General features: G+C 45.5%; 1 protein-coding gene across 1 annotated transcript in view; it reads left to right on the forward strand.

Moving 5' to 3' along the window:
* LOC144180734 (tachykinin-like peptides receptor 86C) overlaps window positions 1–22,283 on the forward strand; it is a 409,389-nt gene that overhangs the window by 194,593 nt on the left and 192,513 nt on the right. Inside the window, exon 4 of the mRNA XM_077709018.1 lies at window positions 20,813–20,963. Within this exon, the coding sequence (XP_077565144.1) occupies window positions 20,813–20,963 (151 nt within the window). The remainder of the gene's footprint in view (window positions 1–20,812; window positions 20,964–22,283) is intronic.

The raw sequence follows: 22,283 nt of genomic DNA on the forward strand, positions 1-22,283 counted from the left end.
CTGACTTCCCTCTTACCGACTTCGCAGCTCTAACTATACAACCTTCTTTCCCCCTCAATATCTCCCCTTACATACTCCAAAACCAATCCGCTTTCTCAATTCCACTTCCTTCTCTCCTCTCACCTGGGGACCTACCCCTATATAAAGCGTGCCAGCCAGGCGAGGGGTTGCCCTGACGAAGGCAAGGAAGATGGTAGAGAACACAAGGGGAAACTTCGAACAACGTAGAAACCACGATTGTTGCCAACGTTTCAGCAAAGCTACTTGCCTTCCTCAGGGCAAGTTTGTTTGGTAAAACGTTGGAACAATTCTGATCACTACTTGGTTGTGCGTTTTCTTGTCTTGGGTTCCCTACCATCTTCCATGCTATATATATATATAAATATATATATCTTCCATGTATATATATATATATCTTCCATGTATATATATATCTTCCATGTATGCTATATCTTCCATGTATATATATAAATATATATATACCTGTATGCATATATATACATATATATCATCAGCAGCAGCAGCATGACTACTCCCACTGCAGGGCAAAGGCCTGTACCATGGATCTCCAGTTATGGTCCTGTGCCAACTGTGACCAATTTACCCCCATACGTCTTGATCGCATCTGCCCATCTAACTTCCTTTCGCCCCCTGTCCCGCTTGCCTCCTCTAGGGATCAACTCTGTTACCTTTATGACCAACGGTCATCTTCCCTTCGTATTACATGCCCTGCCCAGGACCATTTCTGCTTCCTAATTCTACTAATAGGTCCCTAACACGCAGTTGTTGCCTGACCCAATCCGCTCTCTTCTTGTCCCTTAATGCTACAGCTATCATATTCCGTTACATTGCTCCCTGAGTCGTCCTCAATTTAGGTGTGACCCTTTTAGTGAGGCGCCAAGTTTCAGCCCCGTAGGTGAGTACCGGTAAGATGCAGCAGCCATACTTTCTTTATATATACACACACACACACACATACACACACATATATATATATATATACATATATATATATATATATATATATATATATATATATATATATATATATATATATATATATATATATATATATATATATATATATATATATATATATATATATATATATATATATATATATATATATATATATATATATATATATATATATATATATATATATATATATATATATATATATATAGGGCAGATTCCGTAAGTTGCAGTCCCATTGCTGGTGCTTTTCGGATTCTTGATAGTGCTTTTTAGTACTAAGATAAAATTGTGTTTTCTTTCATGCATCTATAACGAAATAAAAGTTGTGAAAAAATCTTTTAGGATGTTTGCTAGTATGCCGATGACATTAATGTCTCGCCTGGTTGACTCTCTAAGGATCACTTCGTGGTGCAAAAAAATATCAACACAATTTTAGGTTGGTGCGACAGTTGCATAAACCTTAATGTTTCAACATATATATTTTGTTAAATACCCGCGAGTCTGTTCCTTTTTAGTCTCTACATACATAAATAATTGGTAAAACGAACTACTGTAGCCCGCTTTTTGGGGAAAATGCTGGATGGAAAACTTTTCTGCAACTCGGTGGTGAACTAACTAACAACACTTTGATGCGCACGCTTGGCGTGCTTTCGCAGGCTTCCAGGTACTTTATATAGCGATCATTCTTCGTCACACTGTGCGCGCTCTAATTTTACTAAATCGGTTTGGTCTCAGCAGTTTGAAATTGTTTAAGCTTTTCTTCGTCTCCTCGTGCGGAGATGATTCACAAACGCTTTTAAAGAATCGTGTTCCGTTATTGATCACCGCTGAGCCGAGTTGGTAACGGCGAGGTTCTCAAGATCCGAATCTGGATGACAGGCGCTGCAGACGCAACCTACCTTTTTCAGATGTGTTCGTTGTAAATTAGACCTTCTTGCCTTTTGAGCTCAGCTCACCTGCGAATGTGGAGCGGTGCTCTCCGGCCGCATTGTTGCTTTCATGTAAACTCAACACGGACTCTGTCAGCAGCTGGCCACCGCTAATGTGCTTTTTATGCATTGTGTTGAAATTCGTTAAAGTGTTTTGGAATGACTCAATTTTAAAGAGGAACTCTGCGAATTTCTGTCAACTCAAACACCTTGCTTTTTTAGATGGTTCTAAAAATGTGCAGTGGCCCTCGAAATCTACCATCTTGCAATGGTTGCAAAACGAATATTTAAGAACCATAACAATATGAATCGAACAAGCAACCTTTTTTAATAAAGTGCAATGTGGTCTTCATTGTTACAGGGAGACAAGGTATACCGATGTATAGGATTTGCTTGGTAGGGCGAGTTTGTTTGGTACGGTGAGTTCTTTTATGTTTAACGTACTTTATAACATTCAATCATACGAAAAGCTTATATTTAGCACGCAGTTTAGCAAAGTATGTGTGACAAGGATTACTCGGTGCTTTCAAAGCAAATATGCTTCCCGTCGCTTTAGTCTGCTGTCAAAAATGTTCCCTTTAGAGCACGTGACATATTATAACTGACACTTTTGTTAGCTCTCAAAGGCCATGGCAAGCAACCTATTTGGGAGTTTGTGACAGATGTATAGTCACGTAGCCAAGAGAGATGCAGGTTACTTCCGGTAAACAAGACTTATTGGAGGGAACGTGCGCTCCGCTACCAAACAAGAACTAAACTCGAGCGGCGAAGTAGTGGTCAACAAAGCGACACGCAAAATGGAGCGTTGAAAAATAACACTGTTGCCGCAATTGCCGCAATTTTATGCTGCTTTATTGTTACCCCTATACTCTCCGGATGCCCATTAAATCCTGGCGCTGTTGCTAAGCAGTAACATGAAATAATACCCGCCTGGGATGCTCAGTGGCTAGGGAGTTGTGCTGCTGAGCACGAGGCCGTTTTTCTGGTGGAGGAAAAACCAAAAACGGCCGTGTGTACGAGATTTCGCCGCACGTTAAAGATCACCAGGTGGTCAAAAATATTCTGGAGCTCTTCACTACGGCGCGTCTCATCGCCTGTGTTGCGTCAGCGCGTTAAACCGTACAACGAATCAAAATTTAATAAATAAATACACGAATAGCTATCTATTACTGTCCTGCGAAGATGTATGACCAGGGAAAATTTTTTGCGTACTACATAGTGGTAACACAGACTTTAGTTTAAAAATGCAAGCGAATTTTATTTCTTTGGAGCGTTGACTGGGGTCATCCTTAAGAAAGACACGTACAGGTCCGCGCAAAAGTAAACGGAGCACGGGAGCGGTGGCCGAACTGCATCGCTGCGCCGCGTATGGGCGCCGACGGGAACCATGGAGCGCCGGTCAAAGAGTGTGTTCACACTGCCCCCGCCGCCCCATCTGATATGTTTAATCGCCGCTCTGCTGGCGTGTCATGCTCGGCGAGACGTTCTTCAAAAGGCAGCGCTGGGCTATAGAGGGGCGCTGGTTGCATTGCCGCTCGCAGGCATCAGCGGCGACCGAATCCGCTGCTCATGAGCTGGACGAAGCTGCGCGCGCCATGAAACGTGCCTTGTTGCTCGCTGTAAATGGCGGCATAACATTGTAGGCCGTTGCGATTTGACATAGCATGTCACTGCTATGTAATAATTTTAAGCGGCCAACAAAATTGCCATGTACAGTATAGAAAGCACATTCACGAACATTTTCGTTGTTCGGAAAAAAAAAATCTCGCTTACGAGATTTCTTCTTTAGTTTTGGGTTTGTCCCAAGTTATTGCTGATTGATTGATTGTAGGGTTTAACGCGCCGACGCAACGCAGGCGATGAGGCGCGCCGTATTGGAGGGCTCCGGATTAACTTTCCAAGTTATTGCTGCCGGTCAGTCCAGGTCTGTTCTGAAGAAAGGGAAATAAAAAATGTCCATGCGGTGGAAATTCTGTATTAGAGAACACCGTAAAGAATAGGTACAGTCGTTGCCTGCTATTACAGCGGGCCTCATAGGGCGCATATTTTTTGTCGCATTGAAACCGACGTTGTTATTTTTAACGACCACCTGATATTTATTTATTTATTTATTTATTTATTTATTTATTTATTTATTTATTTATTTACTTCTTTTTATTTATTCATTTATTTATTTATTTATGTTACCCTCACAGCCAGAGGCATTACAGAGGGGAGTGGTTACAAGTCAAGATAATACAGAATACAAATACAGTGTAATTGTTAATAAGGAAGATACATGAAGTTGTTCCTCATTATACAATCTTTGCTACGCATGCGCGAAACAAATAGTTATCGGCAATCGTAACAATATCTTCGGGAAAGTGGTTCCATCCCGAAGATGTAAGCGGCAAAAAAGACTGATAAAACGCTTTCGTGTAGCTTGGCTGAAAACCCACTTTGTGAAGATGATCGATGTGAGAAGAGAAGTACAGAGGCCGGGGGACTAGTTTATCGCGAAGAGCAACGTTATGATAAAGCTTATGGAACAAAGTTAAGCAAGAAATCTTTCGGCGAGATGATACGAATAGAAGCACAATGTTTGACTTCATTGCACTTGAACTTGCACCTCGGTTATAATTAGATAGTATAAAACGAACAAAGTTATTCTGTACGAGTTGAAGTGGGTTAAGGAGATCTGCGTGGTGAGGGTCCAAAACACTCGTAGCGTATTCAAAATTTGGTCGTATTAGTGTTTTGAAGTAATTTAAGCTCTGGCGGTACGTTATAGAAGTTTCGTCGTAAGTAACCTAACATGCGATTAGCGCTGTTCATTACATTTTGAATATAAAGGGACCAGGTCAGGTTACTTGCTATGTGGACACCTAAATACTTATACGACTTTACAGCTTCTAACGCAGTATCGTTTAGATAGTAACAAAATGTAGTGGTATTAGTGCGGGATATTCGCATAGCTTTGCATTTGTTATATATATAGTTCAATACGCCATCCCATTTAGTTAAGAAAGTGTTGCAAATTTGTTTTGAATTGAAGGATGGCTTCACCGCATGACCAAAATGTCTTGCAAAAAGCGCCGTCAAGGCCGCAAAATGACCGATGACGAGTATAGTCATCATGACTGATGGCGACCAGACCCTTAATCGGTTAATTTGGTACCAAATCTTATGTCGGCTAGCCTCGTCAACGGGAGCGAAAGGGTTAATGCGACAACAAAATATGCGCCCTATGAGGCCCGCTGTAATAGCAGGCAACAATTGTACCTATTCTTGGCGGTGTTCTTTAATACAGAATTTCCACCACATGGACTATTTTTATTTCCCTTTCTTCAGAACAGACCTAGACTGACCGGCCGCAATAACTTGAGACAAACCCAAAATTAAAGAAGAAATCTCGTAAGCGAGATTTTTTTTTTTCTGAACAACGAAAATGTCTGTGAACGTGCTTTCTATACTGTACAGGGCAATTTTGTTGGCCGCTTACAATTAATTATATCGCAATGACATGCTATGCCAAACCGCAGCGGCCTACAATTTTATGCGCGCATCAAGGCACGTTTCCGGGTGCGTGCAGCTTCGTCCAGCTCATGCGCAGCGGATTCGGTCGCCGCTGATGCCAGCGAGTGCCAATGCAACCAGCGCCCCTCTATAGCCCAGCGCTGCCTTTTGAAGACCGTCTCGCCGAGCATGACATGCCAGCAGAGCGGCGATTAGACATATCAGATAGGGCGGCGGGGGCAGTGCGAACACACTCTTTGACCGGCGCTCCATGGTTCCCGTCGGCGCCCATACGCGGCGCAGCGATGCAGTTCGGCCACCGCTCCCGTGCTCCGTTTACTTCTGCGCGGACCTACATACAAACCACGGTGGCTTTCTAGTTGCAACCTGCCCATGCGCGGCGATTCCGCGTGGCGAGTTGGTTATTGTTTGTTTGGTTTTCTTTTCCCTTCTTCTCCATATCACTTCACCGACTTGCGCAGCAGTTGATCCCAATTTATCCGTTGTATACGCATTGCTCGGCCTGCCGTCAATCTTATTTGGACATCCTTTGGGTCCATTGCGCTCAGCCTTTGCCGATTCATCCTGGGGAAGTGCACACTGTTACCTTGACGCTGTGCCTAAAAAGTGTTTTTAAGTGCGAATGCACTTTATAAGCGACCCCAAACCATCCACCGCTGGCGGCAGCGGCGGCGGCGGCGGCGTCCGCAGTGCTCCTCTATATTTAAAAAAGAAACAGCATCCGGCGCCAGGTTTCGATCCGATGACTTTGCGGCCGCAGCGCGATGCTCTACCGACTAAGCCACGGACGTCACGCTGATATCAGTGTGAGTAACGCGCCTTATATCTTTAACGCATTCAAACTACGTCGTCAGCGGCGTGCGTTGGCGACTCAGCGGCGTTTTAGCGGCTTGATAACTGCGTGGTGTACACGTGATACTACAAACCCGATGGAAGAGATGGAAGAGAAGGCGGCGAGGCGGTGGGCTGCGGGGGCCGAGCGCAAGCGCCGCAAGCGGGCCGACAACCGTGCATTCGCACTTTCACATTCTCCCCCTCGGGGAAATGCGGGGGAATTTTTCACTGCGTAGCCTTCTTCGCCGAGTCCCCCTCTCAGCCATGACTGTGTAACGCCCTGATTTCCACAAAAAATTCAGATATCGGGGAACTTCCACGTGTAATTGTTATAGAAAACTGGTTGCACAATATTTTAAAAACTAAAAACTAACAAAAATATTTAAAAAAACGTAAAATGGCGAACGGTGTAACGCCCTTCATTTCCACACTATGAAAATTTCGCCAAAGTTCGCGAAATATGGCAATAAGAAAAAAAGAAATAACGGTTGTAGCCCAATGGGTAAGACAACTGACAAACTCTGTTTGGTTTACCAGACGCAGGATTGAATCCTGCCGGTGCCTGTGTGATTTTGTGCGATTGTAAATGCTATGCGCACGGACGCGGGCGGTCAGTGTGCGGTCCTAAGGTACTCCGCACCTAAAAAAGGAAGCAACATTCTGCGGGTGGTCAATACCAATAAGCCTACGACACCTTTCATGGCACTAGTATAACAAAAAATAACCCAAAAAACGGGCGTTCATCAGATATTTCGCCCGCAGTCCTGATTGGCCGTCACCTTCTTCGGAGGCATATTGCAGCAGCATGTATTATTTTTATAATTTTTATTTTTATACATCCATACTGCAGCCTTTTTCAGGGCTATTGCAGGAGTGCACATGACAATGATAAAAAAACATAAAGAAAAGTACGAGTGCATATCACAGTTTGACGGGTTCACAATAGCAAGTAGCATGCAAGCATCCCCGGGTAGCGAGATCCAGATGCGAATAGTCAAAGGGAAAAAGTATATTTAAACAATCACTTTCCTGTAGAAATTGTGCAATACAAATCACATCTTGGCTTTTGAGGGACATTGGTATTGAGATGTTTGAGTGGCGCCCACTGGCTTCTTACGTCAGCTTTGGGACTCGCGCCGCTGTTGTCTGCTACACTCCGCTTGTGAGGGGCAGCAGAGCCTGTACTACAGATCGCCCATTTAGATGCTTTAGAGCATTAAAAGGGTTTTCCCAGTAATTTAGGTATTTGATGAAACCCATCCCTTTAACTCGCCTTGTACCGCGTCATTGTCGCGGCGTAGTGCGGATTCCTCCCCCATTCTTCTCGCCGCGGCAGCTGCGCGCTCCGCCGCTCTCACCGCAGCGCCATCTGTGCGTCAGCGTGTTCAGCGCGCAGCATGCGCTCGGCTGCGCTCCATCCGTCGCCGTGCCAGCTGTGCGTTAGCGCGCAGCTTGCGCTCGATTAAACATTTACACCATCTTCCCGCGAGGGGAACCATGGGGTAGATGTGACACATCGGGGATGAACATGCTGTGTAAATAGGATACACAACAAGAGCAATCCACACGCTGACATCGCTAACATATCGGAAACGCAACGGCAACCCCCGATGCGTTGCATCTACCCCATGGTTCCCCTCGCGATAAGATGGTGTAAATTTTTTGTCAGCTTCTGACACCTCTGAATAATTTAAAACATGCGTGTGTATGAGATTTCTGGGCACGGAAAGATCCCCAGTTGGTCAAAATTAATCCGGTGCCCTCCACTGCGGCGCGCCTAATTGCCTACGTTACGCCACCGCGTTAACCCCCATGATCAATCAATCAACCTCTGAATAATTTCAAGCTGTATCCCGCACAAGTTTGCAACACATAAGGAGAGAGAGAACACCTTTATTCGGAGCATCAATCAGAAAAACGTGTGTAACTCGTCCTTTCTAGCGTATTTTCGAGGTTCAGTGCTCAGAGCACCTCGATAAGTATTCAGGATGCTTAGGCTTCACAAAGAATTTTTGGGATGCTCTTATGAAGACTAAACCGCCTCTAATGCTGCGTACCAAGCAGTGGGCACCAACACGCCCATCGCAAGTCAGGAAATAGAACATCTGTCTTCTACTTCTTTCCTTGTTGTTTTTTAGTGTTTCTTCTGTTCGCACTGCTTGAATTTTTCTGCACCATGACAGACTCATTTTTAGTAGGTTGGGAGATGTTTGGAAACCTCGCTATGCTGGTGTGGATATTTGCTTCAGGCTGTATGGCATACATTCCGCCCTTCACGAATCGGCTTTCGTTCAATCGGCTGCGTGCAAGGAGATACACCCGGAGTCAAAAGTTTACAGGACACGATTTCTGCTTTAAACGTTGATATCTCTGCTCTCTCAGGGTGCGCTCCTCCTACGTGTTTTGCAATCATACTCCGAAGCGTAAATCTTCGCTTACAAATTCAAATTAACGGCTGAGCCCCCGAAAACAAAGAAATTAACTTTGAAAGTCAAAATAGTGTTCTGTAAACTTTTGACCCCGGGCGTACATATTTGCAGCGTGCGTTTTTATTCACTTGCAAATACAATGAGAAGGTTTGTGATACGCCATCTTGAAACGCCGCAGACAACGTTATCCACAGTACTCGCAGGCGGCTTTTGTGCTCCGAGTTTCTATCGTAGCCACCCTTATCATAATGAACCGACCCTTAACTCAAACGGTCATGACATGATTACGGTGTCAAAAGCTTGAAATACGTGCTAACTAATGCAATAAATAGCATACGTTCCGGTTTCCAGTTTAACAAGAATCGAAACCGATGAATATGTCCAAGCAGCTCTAATATTTTCACACCCTTTCAGGCGTAACGAACAAATCCTGTCCTTCTCGGGATGACGTTCCGTGAATTGAAGAAAATTTCTGTTTCTCTCTTGAGTGCAGTTTTGCAATAGCGCACATCTGAATATGAGGCAGATATAGCTGTGGATAAGGCACGGTAAATATCCTTCCCGATCGAACAAATGCAGAATTACCATGTTTGTACCGTATACCTGATTAGCGTGCGTGCGTGTGTACGTGCAGGCGTATGTTTGCGAGTGCGTGTGTGTCGAATAAGATCCATTCTAAATGAAATGAGACGGAGCACGCTTATGAAACATGTTATGGCGATGCACCTGCATGAATGATGAAAAAATACTAGCACTAGCTCAACTCCATACTGACTTTTTATAAGGACAGAACAACAGCAGTGGAAAATGGCTGTGTACTGCTAAGTCTCTATGATTTGATTTACAACTACAAATACAGTAAACCCTCGTTAACTCGCACTCGCATATCTCCAAATCTCGGTTAAGTCGAAACATTTTTATCTGTATATTAACCTACCAGAGGTGCTATGTATTTGCCCCCTCTTATATTTAAGCGTTCTTCGGAGGGGACAGCGGATATCTCGAAATCTTGACCAAGAGGGCAGAAGTCAAAGTCCACTCCCAACAGAAAACGAGGGCTCCGTGCGAACGCTTAGCTCTTACTATACTGCCGAACGCAGTCGTGAAGGGCGAATTTGAAGTCCCGCGGACGCAGCCGTTTCCTATCCGCCTTGTCAAGCAACTGTGGCAGTGATCACATGTGCGCACCTGCGCGCGACTTATGCGCGGTGAGGCTGCGTGGGCAGCGTGCGCCCTTAAGTACGCAACCTAGCCCTTGCATCTGGGAGCTGGTATTCTTTGTTTTCCCTGCGATCTGCGCGCGACGCATCTTGAGTTCAGTTTTGCTGAGTAGTGAGTGGCCTGTGCAACGGACGCTTCCGAATATCGACCAAGAAGTCCCGCCCAAAGCACTGCAAATCTCTGACGTTGGAGAGAAAAGTCGCGTTAATCAAGGATTTTTTTTTTTCCCTGCGAATTCTTGTGCCTTCACTACGGTAGCGTAGCTCTCTCGTGCAGTGGAGCTTTTCCTGGGAGCACTGGCTTTTCATTTACAGTGACCTGGGCAAACATCTTCAGGTTTTGCTTAAGTCGAAATACCGCTTATCTCGAAATTTTTTCCGGTTTTTGCTACTTCGAGTTAACGAGGGATTACTGTATCTGACGAGGGTGAAACCATGATTGCTTTGTGAATGAAGCGGTTATGGCGCCGTACCCTGTGTACGACCACAGCCTCCGAACTTGAACCGACCACGTTGCTGGTATCGTGCTCAGTTGCTAAGGTTTTGCTCAATAACCTCCATGCTGGTTAGAAGCCGGTTTTAAACCGCCAGGCGCCTATACAAACAGTAGGTTACTTAGAACTCAACTTACATTTTTTGCGCTTATAGCACATGTCGGCATACTTTCATGGCATTAAAACGTAAAGTGTGTGATACAATTCTTTCGAGCATTAGGCAAGGTTACAAAAACCGTTTTATGATCTCTTTGCATACGATAGCCGTGAATCGTAATGCCTTTTGCCAGAGCCAACAAGCCCGAAAGCCTGGATGTTTTTTTCGCCTAGCGTTTTCGCTGTTGTCGGTTAATAGCAGCTGGATACAGAATTGCTGGATACAGAAGCTGATACCTACCTCCGACTCTTCGCGATCCGCACAAGACCGGCTTCGGAAGAAGTGGTGCGATGCCGGCAATGTTTCTTGCGAAGCGGTATCAAAACCGTATTCTAAATCACGCCTTCCGCTGGTGTATGCGATTTTAGGTATTGTAATAAGATAAAACGTTACGCACGCGCAAAATCTGGTGCGGAAAAGTATTAAACGTCAACCGAGCCCGACGAAACAGCAGGGAGCGCGAACTCAAGTGAAGCAGAGCACAAATACGACAATCTCTAAGCTGACTTCACGGAGACGCGCTTCGCAGCGCCGCCTGTGGTGGTGCTCCCCGCCAATAAAGGATAGTGTTGCAATCTGCAGATACTTGGCAAGCTGCAATCAGCAGGTGGATAAAGTAGCTGCAGTTGGCGTGGTGCCGAGATTGTAGACTATAGTCGATATCGGCCGAAAGCTTGGTGAAAAACCTAGCAAAAATTTACACCATTTTCCCGTAGGGGAACCCTGAGTAGTATTGCAAAGCATCCATGGGGTCGATTCAAGTGCCCATTAGTTTTCAGTTCGTCGTTGCCGTTAGGTTGAGGTACGTAGCTACCGTTATATTTACGGTTTGGTTTCCATGATAACTACCACACTTTTCACTAACCGGAACTAAGAAATAGGAAATGGCGTTCAGCCCATGGCTGTTTCGCATACTACGCAGGGTTCGCCTACGGGAAGATGGTGCTTTTGTTAGATGCGACGGGGCTATGTCCCTCCCTTGTCGTTGTTGCGCCGTCCACACCCCCACTGCGCATGCTGGCTTGCTGAACGCCCGGTGGTCTCTTACCCTTTAATGGCTCCTGGAGCGACAGTGTTACCGGTGTCTTCCTGGGCCGGCCCGAGATGAGCCGAACATGCGCAGTGGGGACGTGGACGGCGCCACAACAAGGGAGGGACATAGCCCCGACCATGAGATGCTGGAGCAGCTGTGTTGCCGGTGTCTTCCTGTGCCGGTGGATGGACGGACGATGTACGACGCAGCCGAGAGAAAGAGATTCTTTGCATCTAAAAGATTCTGTGCAACATTTTTGCATCCTACTTTGAGTGAACATATCTTACGCGATGTCATTTGTTTCGTACATCTGAGCAAGACCGGCGGCCTTACGGTAAAGGCAATTTTTGTTCACCAGCTTCGATCTCTTCGGCAGATGGGCAGACTCGAAAGGAGATACCGAAGGTAACTGCGGTTCTCACCACAGGCATTTCCCGCGGACGGCTGTCATACCTAACTTTACCATTTGTTCGGCTCGGAAGTCACACGGTCGGTGCTCCTGCAAGCGTGGCTCCAGTTATGGTAAAACCACCGCAGCCGTTGAAGCGGTTGCCGTCGAATATTGCCCCTTCGCTAAAAAAAATTATGTTTTCGCAGAGAACAAAGCCGCTTCCATGCTGAATGTGTCCTATTGGAAGTGCGTTTTACAAATTCAAGCCTTCCCTAGAAAATTTCGGACTGGCATAGCCATGTTCACGTACAAAAAAAAACTCGGCGTAAAGCTAAAGTCGATGAAGTTTGAGAATGTTTAACTGAACGGAAATGATCGGAAATAGAGAATGCTAGTCGATCAGCCAGATATGGTCGCAGAGTAGTTGACTTGTATTCGTAGAAGTTTACATAGCTAGAAGCCCGTCTAGACTGAACTGTAAATTTTCCGCCCTTACCAATACCATAGGGGGTAATCGGAAAAATCGGTATTGATTGGCACGACCGTTACAATTTATGCGAGCAGTCACAGTTCTCACTGCAATCGAAGCGAAGCTGGAGAAGTTGGGGAGTAAATGTATCACCACCAGACGGAGCGGGCCCTCCCTACACAGCAATTATTCGGCAGGCTGCCTCCCATGGTCGCCGGTTGCAATTGGCAGGTCGCTTCCCTAAAGGCGGTCGTATATAAAAATGCACTTTTATTTCGACTCTTTTGATGTTCCAAACGACACCTATTTGTGGTCACCAATTCACTCGAAACGCATAGCCAAGTGATGAACCGTATGAGTGGGGTCCGAGTGTACGTATTGAGTGGCGTGCAAATTTGGCGGTGGCCGCGTTTTAGGCCGGGTTCAGACTGTTGAAGAAAAGTGTCCTAATAACTTTAAAGACTGACGTCATTTTACGTCCAGCCAACCGAACTGCGTGACACGCCGTTTTTTTACATCTATAGATCCCGATATGGCTTTTGCGTCTGTAGTCGGTAGTCCTCAATCGCATACATGACGCGATGTTGGTTGCCCAACGCCACGCGCTTGACTGCCTTGTCCGGCGCACACCACGTCAGGCACTGCGTCGTTCACTCACAGAGAAACATAGCTTCCATAGACACAGAAACACGCATCTCCGACGCGAGCGGCGATATGCGTTTGCTTGTGTTGTTTCCTTTTAAGACGATTGTCTTTCTTGGGCTACTTAAACCCAGAAATTTTGGTCTGCCTGTCTGTCTGTCTGTGACTCGATTCAGCCACCCGGCCAAATGGAAAAAACATCTGCCCAATAGTCTTAAATACTCACAGCCAAATCTAGAAGTCGATGTCTGGTTCAATGTTCATACGTGTCAACATTGTTGAACAAGAACAAGACATTACGCAAATATAAAGAAGAAAATCAATACATAAGTGATATTTGCATCTCTCCTTTATAAAAAAGCCATTGATGCTTGATTTTCGCGAAATAAAACGCTACATCCACTGCAGAAAAAAAAGTCACTCCGTCGCCTGCTGTCACCCAGGCCACTATTTCTTCTAGCGGTATTTTAAGAAATCAAGCGGCAACAGTTATGAAAAGTTCCCCTAGCTAGGTTCCACGTCGCACTTGGAACGCACGTGCAGTAGGGCAACGTGGTTCTATTAATGTTGAAGTAGGGCGCCTCGATTCACGCGCGTGTCCGCCGTACGGCAGCGCTGGCATCGAGGCATTCGGCCTGGAGCAGTGAGACGCGGTAATTTCAAGTTGACGTGAGCAACCTTCTGTGTGTTTACGTTGGGAGAAGCGTGATGGAAGAAGAACAGCATGAGAGGTGAGAGGGAAAGTGAAGGAAGGCACTTAGAAGGCAAATGTCGACAAAGACTATTGTCTTTTGTTGACATTTGCAACAACAAGAGCACATACGCGGCCATTTTTTTTACTCTCGCTTGGCTCTTCCACTTCCGCTTTTAGGGGAAAGTTTCAGGCCACATGCAAGAGGTGAGACGAGTTTGCTTTGTGTTCAGCTTGTTCTTTTTACGCAGTTTTCTTTTACATTGCTTGTGTACGCGCCTGTCAGAGCCCTGAAATCCCGGAACCCAGCACTAACAGTTTTCTTTAAATAAATAAATAAATAAATAAATAAATAAATAAATAAATAAATAAATAAATAAATAAATAAATAAATAAATAAATAAATAAATAAATAAATAAATAAATAAATAAATAAATAAATAAATAAATAAATAAATAAATAAATAAATAAATAAATGCTAACTTTTTTGCAATGGTTTATATGTTGCAGTGTGAAGCCACCAGTGCTTCTTAAAGAACTTGCCTAAGAGGATGCTGAAAAGATAAGGGGACTTTTGAAGACACTTTTAGGCTCAAATATTATGAAAACGGCGTATAAAGCTGAAAACATGACCTCATACATTCTGGACATGGACCTAATAGTGTAATTACATAGTACCTTTAAAAGCAGGAGAATCCATAATCGTCGCATTCATTGACGCCCAATGTGTTAGTAGCGTAGATAAGAGTATGCAAAGACGAACGCATTCTCGGTCGTCAAAGAAAGTGCAAGGCACAACAGCAGGATCCGCAATGTTCATAATTGTTGTACCGTACATTGGCGAGGACTACCGCAAAGCGTAATAATGACCGATTCTAATTTTAACGTCCATGTGCGACGGGATTGAAGTCAGAATTTTGGCCTGATTTTGCAAAAAAAAAAACGCTTTCAAGAAACAGAAAAGAACCGTCTCGCTATGAGTAAAGTTCTGCTGTGGCACTCTTTACCCGCAAAAAGTTTCAGGACAGACCGAAAAGCCAGATAGCATAGCATTATAAACTTGAGTTAATAAACAACGACTGGCTGGCATTAAAATGTCCATAAAAGACGAATATGTGCTACATAATAGCTATTACTGGCAGCGATAATGACTATTGTTTGTTCAGTGAAATTGCGGTTTCACACGACTAAGGAGAAAGTACTATAACACTTAGGCTCTACTTTGAATGAAGCTGAGAAATCTTCCCAAACGTAAACAAACCGTAAATCCCGCTGGCGATCACCATCACTTGCACGGCTAGAAATACCGAAACACGCGAAAATGAAATGTCCAATTGTGCTAAGTACCTCACACTTTAACTTCAGTAGGGATTTTCTACCAACAATCCATGGCCCAACCCCACGATGGCCGTTCCCCTCAACGTGGTGAAAATAGCGACGATTAACGTAGTAAGCCTCGTTCCTTCCAAAAGAAAGAACTGGCTGCTTGACCTTTTAAACAATGAGAGCATTGATGTTGCCATTTTGGAGAAAACCTAATTATCGTTGCTTCAAGATAACAAAAATGTCGTCGGGCTATTCGGCAATGTTCTGGTGCTTTCTCACCTTTACTTCAGCCCTGACAGGCGGTTATTCTGGAAAATCCCTTCGTTCAAAATTGTCGACTGCAAGTTGGTCGAAAACGGCTGTTTATGCCTCGTTGACGTCCTCGTAGAGAGAGATCTAGTGTGTTTTGTGTGTATCTATGCCCGCGCTGAGGCAGCAGCCCGCGCTGATCTGTTTACCGCCCTACAGTACTCTTACCTGTGTGTGGCTGGGGCAGTTTTCTTTGGGGCGGCTTTGACTGTGTGTTGAGGGCAAACGACAGAGCTGGGAGTGGTGGTGGCGTCGACGCATCGCCCCATGGACGTATTGAGGGCAGCTCTACAGGACTACAACATGTCCGACGTGGCCTTGGGGCGCAGCTGGCCAACCAAGTGGTCTGGATCGGATCTACGTCTCGGGAAATGGTGTCTCACGAGTGCCTGACTACACGGTTACTACCATTTCCTTTTCTGACTGCGGCCCCGTAACATGCACCGTGGTCTAGAGAGGGCTCAGCAGAACTCGGGTACCCGATGGTTAATCAACTCCACTGTGCCTAAAAACGAGATATCCGTCAAAAAGGCTAGGGAAAATTGAAGAAATTGAAATTGAAAAGACATTCAAGTACTGCGTTTGGGAACCATTATTAGGGAAAAGTGGAAAACTTTAAAAGGACCTGTAGAGTTTCGAAATCACTACATGGCACGACGAGACCACACGGAACAAAAAAAGAAAAGAAGGTCAGCCTCCCGCAGACCCTCTGCTCGCTCATTGAGGTCGATGAAGAGAAGCCAGGGGAGTTTCAAGATCATATCCAGTTAATTAATAAAAAGCTCCCGGGAGAGCTCAGGAAAAGTTTTTTTGGAAGCTGTGGTACGGAGCAGGCTACAAAGGGTACGCTTCTCAGCAAGGCTGTCGAAGCTTTTAGCAGCCTTCGAAAGGGAGCACTCGGGGCTCAAAACAATCATGGAGATCGAACATTCTGCAGCACGACAAGAGGCAGTGAGGAAGTAGCCTGACCCTTCGCAGACTATTACACCGAGCTATTCTCTTGGTGAACAGTTCCAGATGCAGTCCCAGTAGATGTGCTACAGGAAATTCCTCAAATAACTTAAAAAACCGAACACTTGATCGACACCTGCTTAAAAAAGCGGACACTGAGCGTACCATCAAGAACCTACTGCGAAACAAATCTCCCCGGCCGGATGGTTTATTTTAGAGTTCTATATGGCTTTTAGAAACGAACTGAGCCCCATCCTAGCTATGGCCTTCAAAGACATAAAACAGAGAGGCCCACCATCCTCCTAGCGCACAAACGTCCCAGCCTTAATCCCCGAAATAGTACCCACCGATTCCACACCCGATTTCGCCGATTATTGGCTGTCTACTTGCAACACATTACAATATCCTTACCCAAACTTTCGCCGGTCGGCTGAAGAGCGCACTGAGCGCAGTGGTTGGTCCGCACAAGGCAGCCGGTGTCAAAGGGCAGCCCATCAACTCCGACGTACACCGCGTGAGGGTCGCCTGTGAGGCGTCATATTCGGGCCTTCTATCTTTGGGAATTGTTCCACCCGCACCGAGGAAGGCATTTGATCAGGGTGACCGCAGTTTTCTACTTGATTTCCTCCAACACTCTGACATCACTGACACAATGATCGAGGGGACCAAAACATGCTACTACGATGTTTCTACAAGCGTTGTAATAAATGGGATGGCGGGCACACCAGTACAAGTTTTTAGGTCTCTGCTCTAAGCCTGCCCCTTGTCAAACATCTTGTTCACATTTTACCTTTAGCCATTGTGCTGTATAGCCCTTGCATATGAGGTCATCAATGGCCTCAAGATTGGAAGCGAAGAGCTCAGTGTTCTCGCCTAGGCGGACGATGTGGCCTTCGTTTGCACACAAGGTTCAAAAGTGGGCGAAGTAATTAGACTAGCGAACGCGTATTGACGCTTTTCATGTGTAGAGCAAAACCTACCTTATCCCGGGGGGAGCCTGGGTGGATGGATGGGCCTCCAAACCCTGTCACCTGTTTGGAGTTACTTGAGAAGAGGAAATGCCTAGTTACCTGGGTGTCAACCTCATCTAAAGCATGACACTCAGAAATCGATGAAAACCCAACCTGGCAGCGGCGGAAAAAAAGCTGCTAACGTGGAGAAATGGACACACCGCTGTGTTCACGAGGGCCCATTCACGCACTGAAATAGCATACCCCGCAGTGCTATACGGGTAGTGCATAACTACCATTGACGCAGGCTCCCTGAATAAGCTGTATCATTCATCGGCGGTATCCCTCGGGCGTTCCCCGTGCGAACCCATGCGCCGCTCAATCCTCTTCTGGAGCCTGGAAAAGGGTGTGCGGTAATTCGTCATTTTGCAGCTTGAACTGGCTGTTCAGCAGTTTCTGTACTTTCTGGATCGACGCGATGCATTCCGTGTGGCAGCAATGCAGGGCCTGGGCACCAGACATTTGGTGCCGTGGCTTGTCACAACAACGCCTCTCTGCTTTGGCACACGCTCTGTCGGGTTCTACAAAGAAGTTACGCTAGACCTAGCCCTGCCTGAGCAGCATTTTTCTTGGGAGTATCTACAAAAAGCAAATCCCAGATAAACTCTACTGGGCCATCGTGGAAAAGGTCTTGCCTCCACCTTTCTACGGAGAACCCCGAACGCCTGACGATGTCTTTAAACGACAACGAAGACTCTCTAGGCCCACTGGTTCAAATGACTTTTTGTTCCACCTCCATATAGGAGTGCTGCACGCGAAGGCAAATGTGAGGGTAGGGGATTCTTCCTCCATGGCGGCGAGGGTTGCCTCGTCTGCGGAAAACGGGAAACATCCGAACAGGTCCTCATTGAATGTAACACGGCGACCGTCACCCGCGACGAGCATTCACCGAGACTGCATTCACCGAGCAATGGGACCTGTCATGGTCCGACCTCCGGTGCCTGAGTGCCTCCCCAAAGAACAAGGCGCTTCTGGATTGTGTGCTTGTCCTGGGGTTCCACTCGCTATGGAAGGCCTGAGTGCACGTTGTGGAGTGCGCTTGGAACCGCAAGCCTGCTTGGCCGCACTTTACAGCAAAGGCCCAATGGACTGTGAGCGCGATGGGGGCACCAGATGATAACACAGGGCTCGGCGACTCACTGCAAAAGCGATGCCAAACCTAGCAGCACTTAAAAAAAAATGTATCGCTTGCAACAGCTGTGACGATGCCCTACCAATACCTTGTAACTAAGCTTTTCTCCATTCATCAGCCGTTGCATAGCTCTGCCCTGAGTATAAAACCACATGTAAACATGTTACTTTGGCAGCATTCTCTGTTGATTTCCTTTGACATTACAGTGTCTGGAACATCATAGTTTCCCGCTTGTTTCTTCTTTGTCGCCAACGGAGTCCCACTGTTTTGCGTATTTTGTAACTGAAGTGAAGGCTCACCTAGAAGTGGTTGGAGTTGATGTGGAGTTCTTCGCTTTTTTATATGTTAAATCTCGCCATTCAATGTAGCATTGACGTAGTTTTTGCGTGTGACGTATCCTCTACAGGACGCAGCTGGCGCTGAACAATTCTGCGCCGCTATTGGCGGGTTTCATTAAATGCTGCTGCCAATCAGCGTTTTCGGCTCTGGGGGATGCTAGCGGTGGTTTCGGCGCTTCCGCCACCGTCTATGCGAGCGCCACGGCGGCACGGCATATCTTTGTAGGGAAAAATGCCGATCGTAGTCGTCCGTCACATCAGCTTAGCTGTTTGTTTATATAGCGCTTCGTTTACAAGATATGGATAAAGCTTAAAAGCATGAAGCGCCTTCTGCAGGCGGAAACACTACGCGCGCGACAACGGCAAGCTTCTGCCTGCGGGTTGGACAAGGAGCGCACACGAATCGGCTCACACCACAGCAGCTAAAACTCGTCGCCGCAAGCCAGAGCAGGACTATTTCTACTCATGGTGAAACGAAGCGCGAAGAAACAACGACAACCAGGACGAACAAATACAACGCGACGGAGCGTCTTCGTCCCTCCTGGCTCTCGTTGCTTCTTCGCTCTTCGTTTCACCATGAACACTTACAATCTCGCCCAGCTCTCTTTGATATTTCTGAAAACGTGTTTACAAATGCGTGAAAGCGGGTGTTAGTACGGTGAAAAATTGCGCTGGGCGTTTTCATCAGGGCGGCTTCATAAAGCACTGGTTGCATAGCTACAGCGATGCTAAGCCCTTTCTGGGCGACCCGGCCTCGGAGGGACCTGCTCGCCGCGACAGCATGGTATGCAATAAACGCAAGCGGTCCGGTAGTCATTGGTGGATAAGTACAATTATTGTCGTGAGTGGGCATGTTTTGTTTAAGGCCCCCTTGTCTGGTCTTTAAACGCTCGTTTTCCATATTCTAGAACTGACGTGCTGACGCTAGCACGGCCGACTCGAAAAGCAGTGCCGCGCAGCCAGTAGTAGGCGGACCATGCACGTCAGCTTCTAAAAAAAAAGCGTGACGTACCGCCAAGCAAAGCCAACGGCTGCGCGTAACTCGGAGCGCAAGGCCCTGACAAGTGTATCTAGGCAACCTTTGCCCAATCCTGTCATCTTGTAGCTTCCGCAGCGGCTTGAGGCGCTAGGAACGAGCGAACCCTCCTGTCCTTCCTGCCTTCGCAAGGCCACTTAGGACCCCTTATATGCAGTCCCCATGACTAATGAACTGAAAACTCCGAGTGTTAAATGTGTACACAGCAAATGACCCCAGACAGCCAATGATGAGTATCATAATTCTTCTCGCATGTGGGGGCCTGCTATTATTTATTTATTTATTTATTTATTTATTTATTTATTTATTTATTTATTTATTTATTTATTTATTTATTTATTTATTTATTTATTTATTTATTTATTTATTTATTTATTTATTTATTTATTTATTTATTTATTTATTTATTTATTTATTTATTTATTTATTTATTTATTTATTTATTTATTTATTTAAATACCCCGAAATGTCAGTGCCGGTATTAACTAGGGGCGATTTCGTCGGGTTACAATCGGGAGTACAGAATATTCTCCGTCAGAACATAATATAGGCGCAAACGTTGTGCATGAGTGCAACATCAATAAACTCAAAGTAGCTCGGAAAGGTTAAACCTGTTCGCTCAAACTCACTCACCAATTTTGTTCGTAATCACCGGTCACTCAAACTTAGATATGCCAAACGTAACGCCAGAGAAATGTCAAAAACCCACCTATCTCCTCTCCGCAATATACGTACATTGAAACAATTGGAAGCGACGAATTTGCGGCAAATTTCACTAATTTTCTCTGTTTCCTTTCTTTTCATGCGGAAGATTATTATTCCATACCTCTAGGCACCCGAGTTTTGAACATTTACGCTTGCGATTAACCTGGTTGTCTGCCGAACGGCCTTGTGAGTTGCTCTTACACGTGGGTTGTTCCCCGCAGGTATAACGTGCTGTTCCTGGCGGTTACGTATGTGGTGCCTGTTGTGACCATGGCAGTGGCGTATTCCGGCATGGGTGCTGTACTGTGGGGAAGCCGAGGCATAGGAGAGTCAACGGAAAGACAGCAAACAGTTCTGCGTTCCAAGAGAAAGGTAAGCCACCCTGAAGAGCTTTGTTTAAGATTTCAAAAAAAAAAATGACGTTGCTGATAAGACTATACTTGGAAATACGAGCAGGCTGTAAAAGTTGCAACTTCGAGTGTATTTTTATTGTATCATGCTTATGCAGCTCTTGGTTTTCCGCCTAACGTTTTTCTTTGTAGGCTGACACACGTTTGCGCACAACTCGCGCACAACCTTAATCTGCCGGTTGGCTTTTCAAAGACCTTAAAATTTACACGGCTTTTTACACATTATCGGAAGAAACAACGCATAAAAAGTAACAACAGCCCAGCCAAGCATTTTTTTAAATATGCAAAAGGCGTGGTCTGCGAAATAACTTTTTCGTGTGGTTTGCATCGCCCAAACCAGCCGATGTATGGATGGATGACTGCTTACGATAACATGCCCTTAGGATAACAATCGTGGCAGTGCCACAATTTTCGCTTTATTGCGGCCGCTTTGATTATAAAACCCGAATGAAAAAAAGCGCAAAAATGGAACAAAAAGACTTCGTTGTGGTACGTAAAGTTTGGGTAGCTTTGTGCATCAAACAACAGAAAAGAATTTTCCTGAGTGAGCCCTTCATGTAAATGTACCCCAAGCAGTGTCCCATTTTAAAAGTTGTTCGGACGTTCAGTTTTTCCTGATTCCAGTGATCTTTGTGTCGTAATGCCGTCTGTTTTTATGCCTGAAATTTTCAGAACAATAACGTTAAGGTAGCGCCTATACCTCTAGTAAACATCCTTGTTGTCGCAGCGTAAACCTTTATTTATCGTCTGATCGCCGCACTTTTAAATATTTCGGCTTGCTTTCACTTGAGCCGCATTCAAACAGAAAGAAACGAATTTCGAGGCTTCGAGCTATGTTAATGAGCGGAAATAAAAATGCAGCGTTCTTCTAAACGCTCCCGCTACACTTCAGCTAATATTCCAGCGCACGGTGGTCTTCAAGGTATCGTTGTAGCTTGCTATCAGGAGATGCTAACAAGCTACCAGGCGAGAAGTGTCACCGCACCAGTCGTCTGAGGTACAACCGCAATGGAAAGGGGGGAGGACAAGAAAACCGGCAAGGCATTTCTACCAACGCAAAAGATACCGATGTTAGCGCTACTTTAAAAACAACCACACGGAAACTGTTGCGTTACCGAAGAAGAAAATTTATCACAAGCTTTACTAAAAAGGGGCAGTAGCAATCGGCATGCAATATCCTAATTGCACCGAAACCTGGTAGCGTTTAATCGAGCACTGTTGCCACGCATGAGATAATTCTAAAGACGTCCATTGTAGTTTTCATCATCATCATCACTATAAT

This window comes from Haemaphysalis longicornis, unplaced genomic scaffold (genome assembly GCF_048455015.1).
Source record: "Haemaphysalis longicornis isolate Haplotype H1 unplaced genomic scaffold, Haemaphysalis longicornis Haplotype H1 scaffold_1, whole genome shotgun sequence".
Classification (NCBI taxonomy): domain Eukaryota; kingdom Metazoa; phylum Arthropoda; class Arachnida; order Ixodida; family Ixodidae; genus Haemaphysalis; species Haemaphysalis longicornis.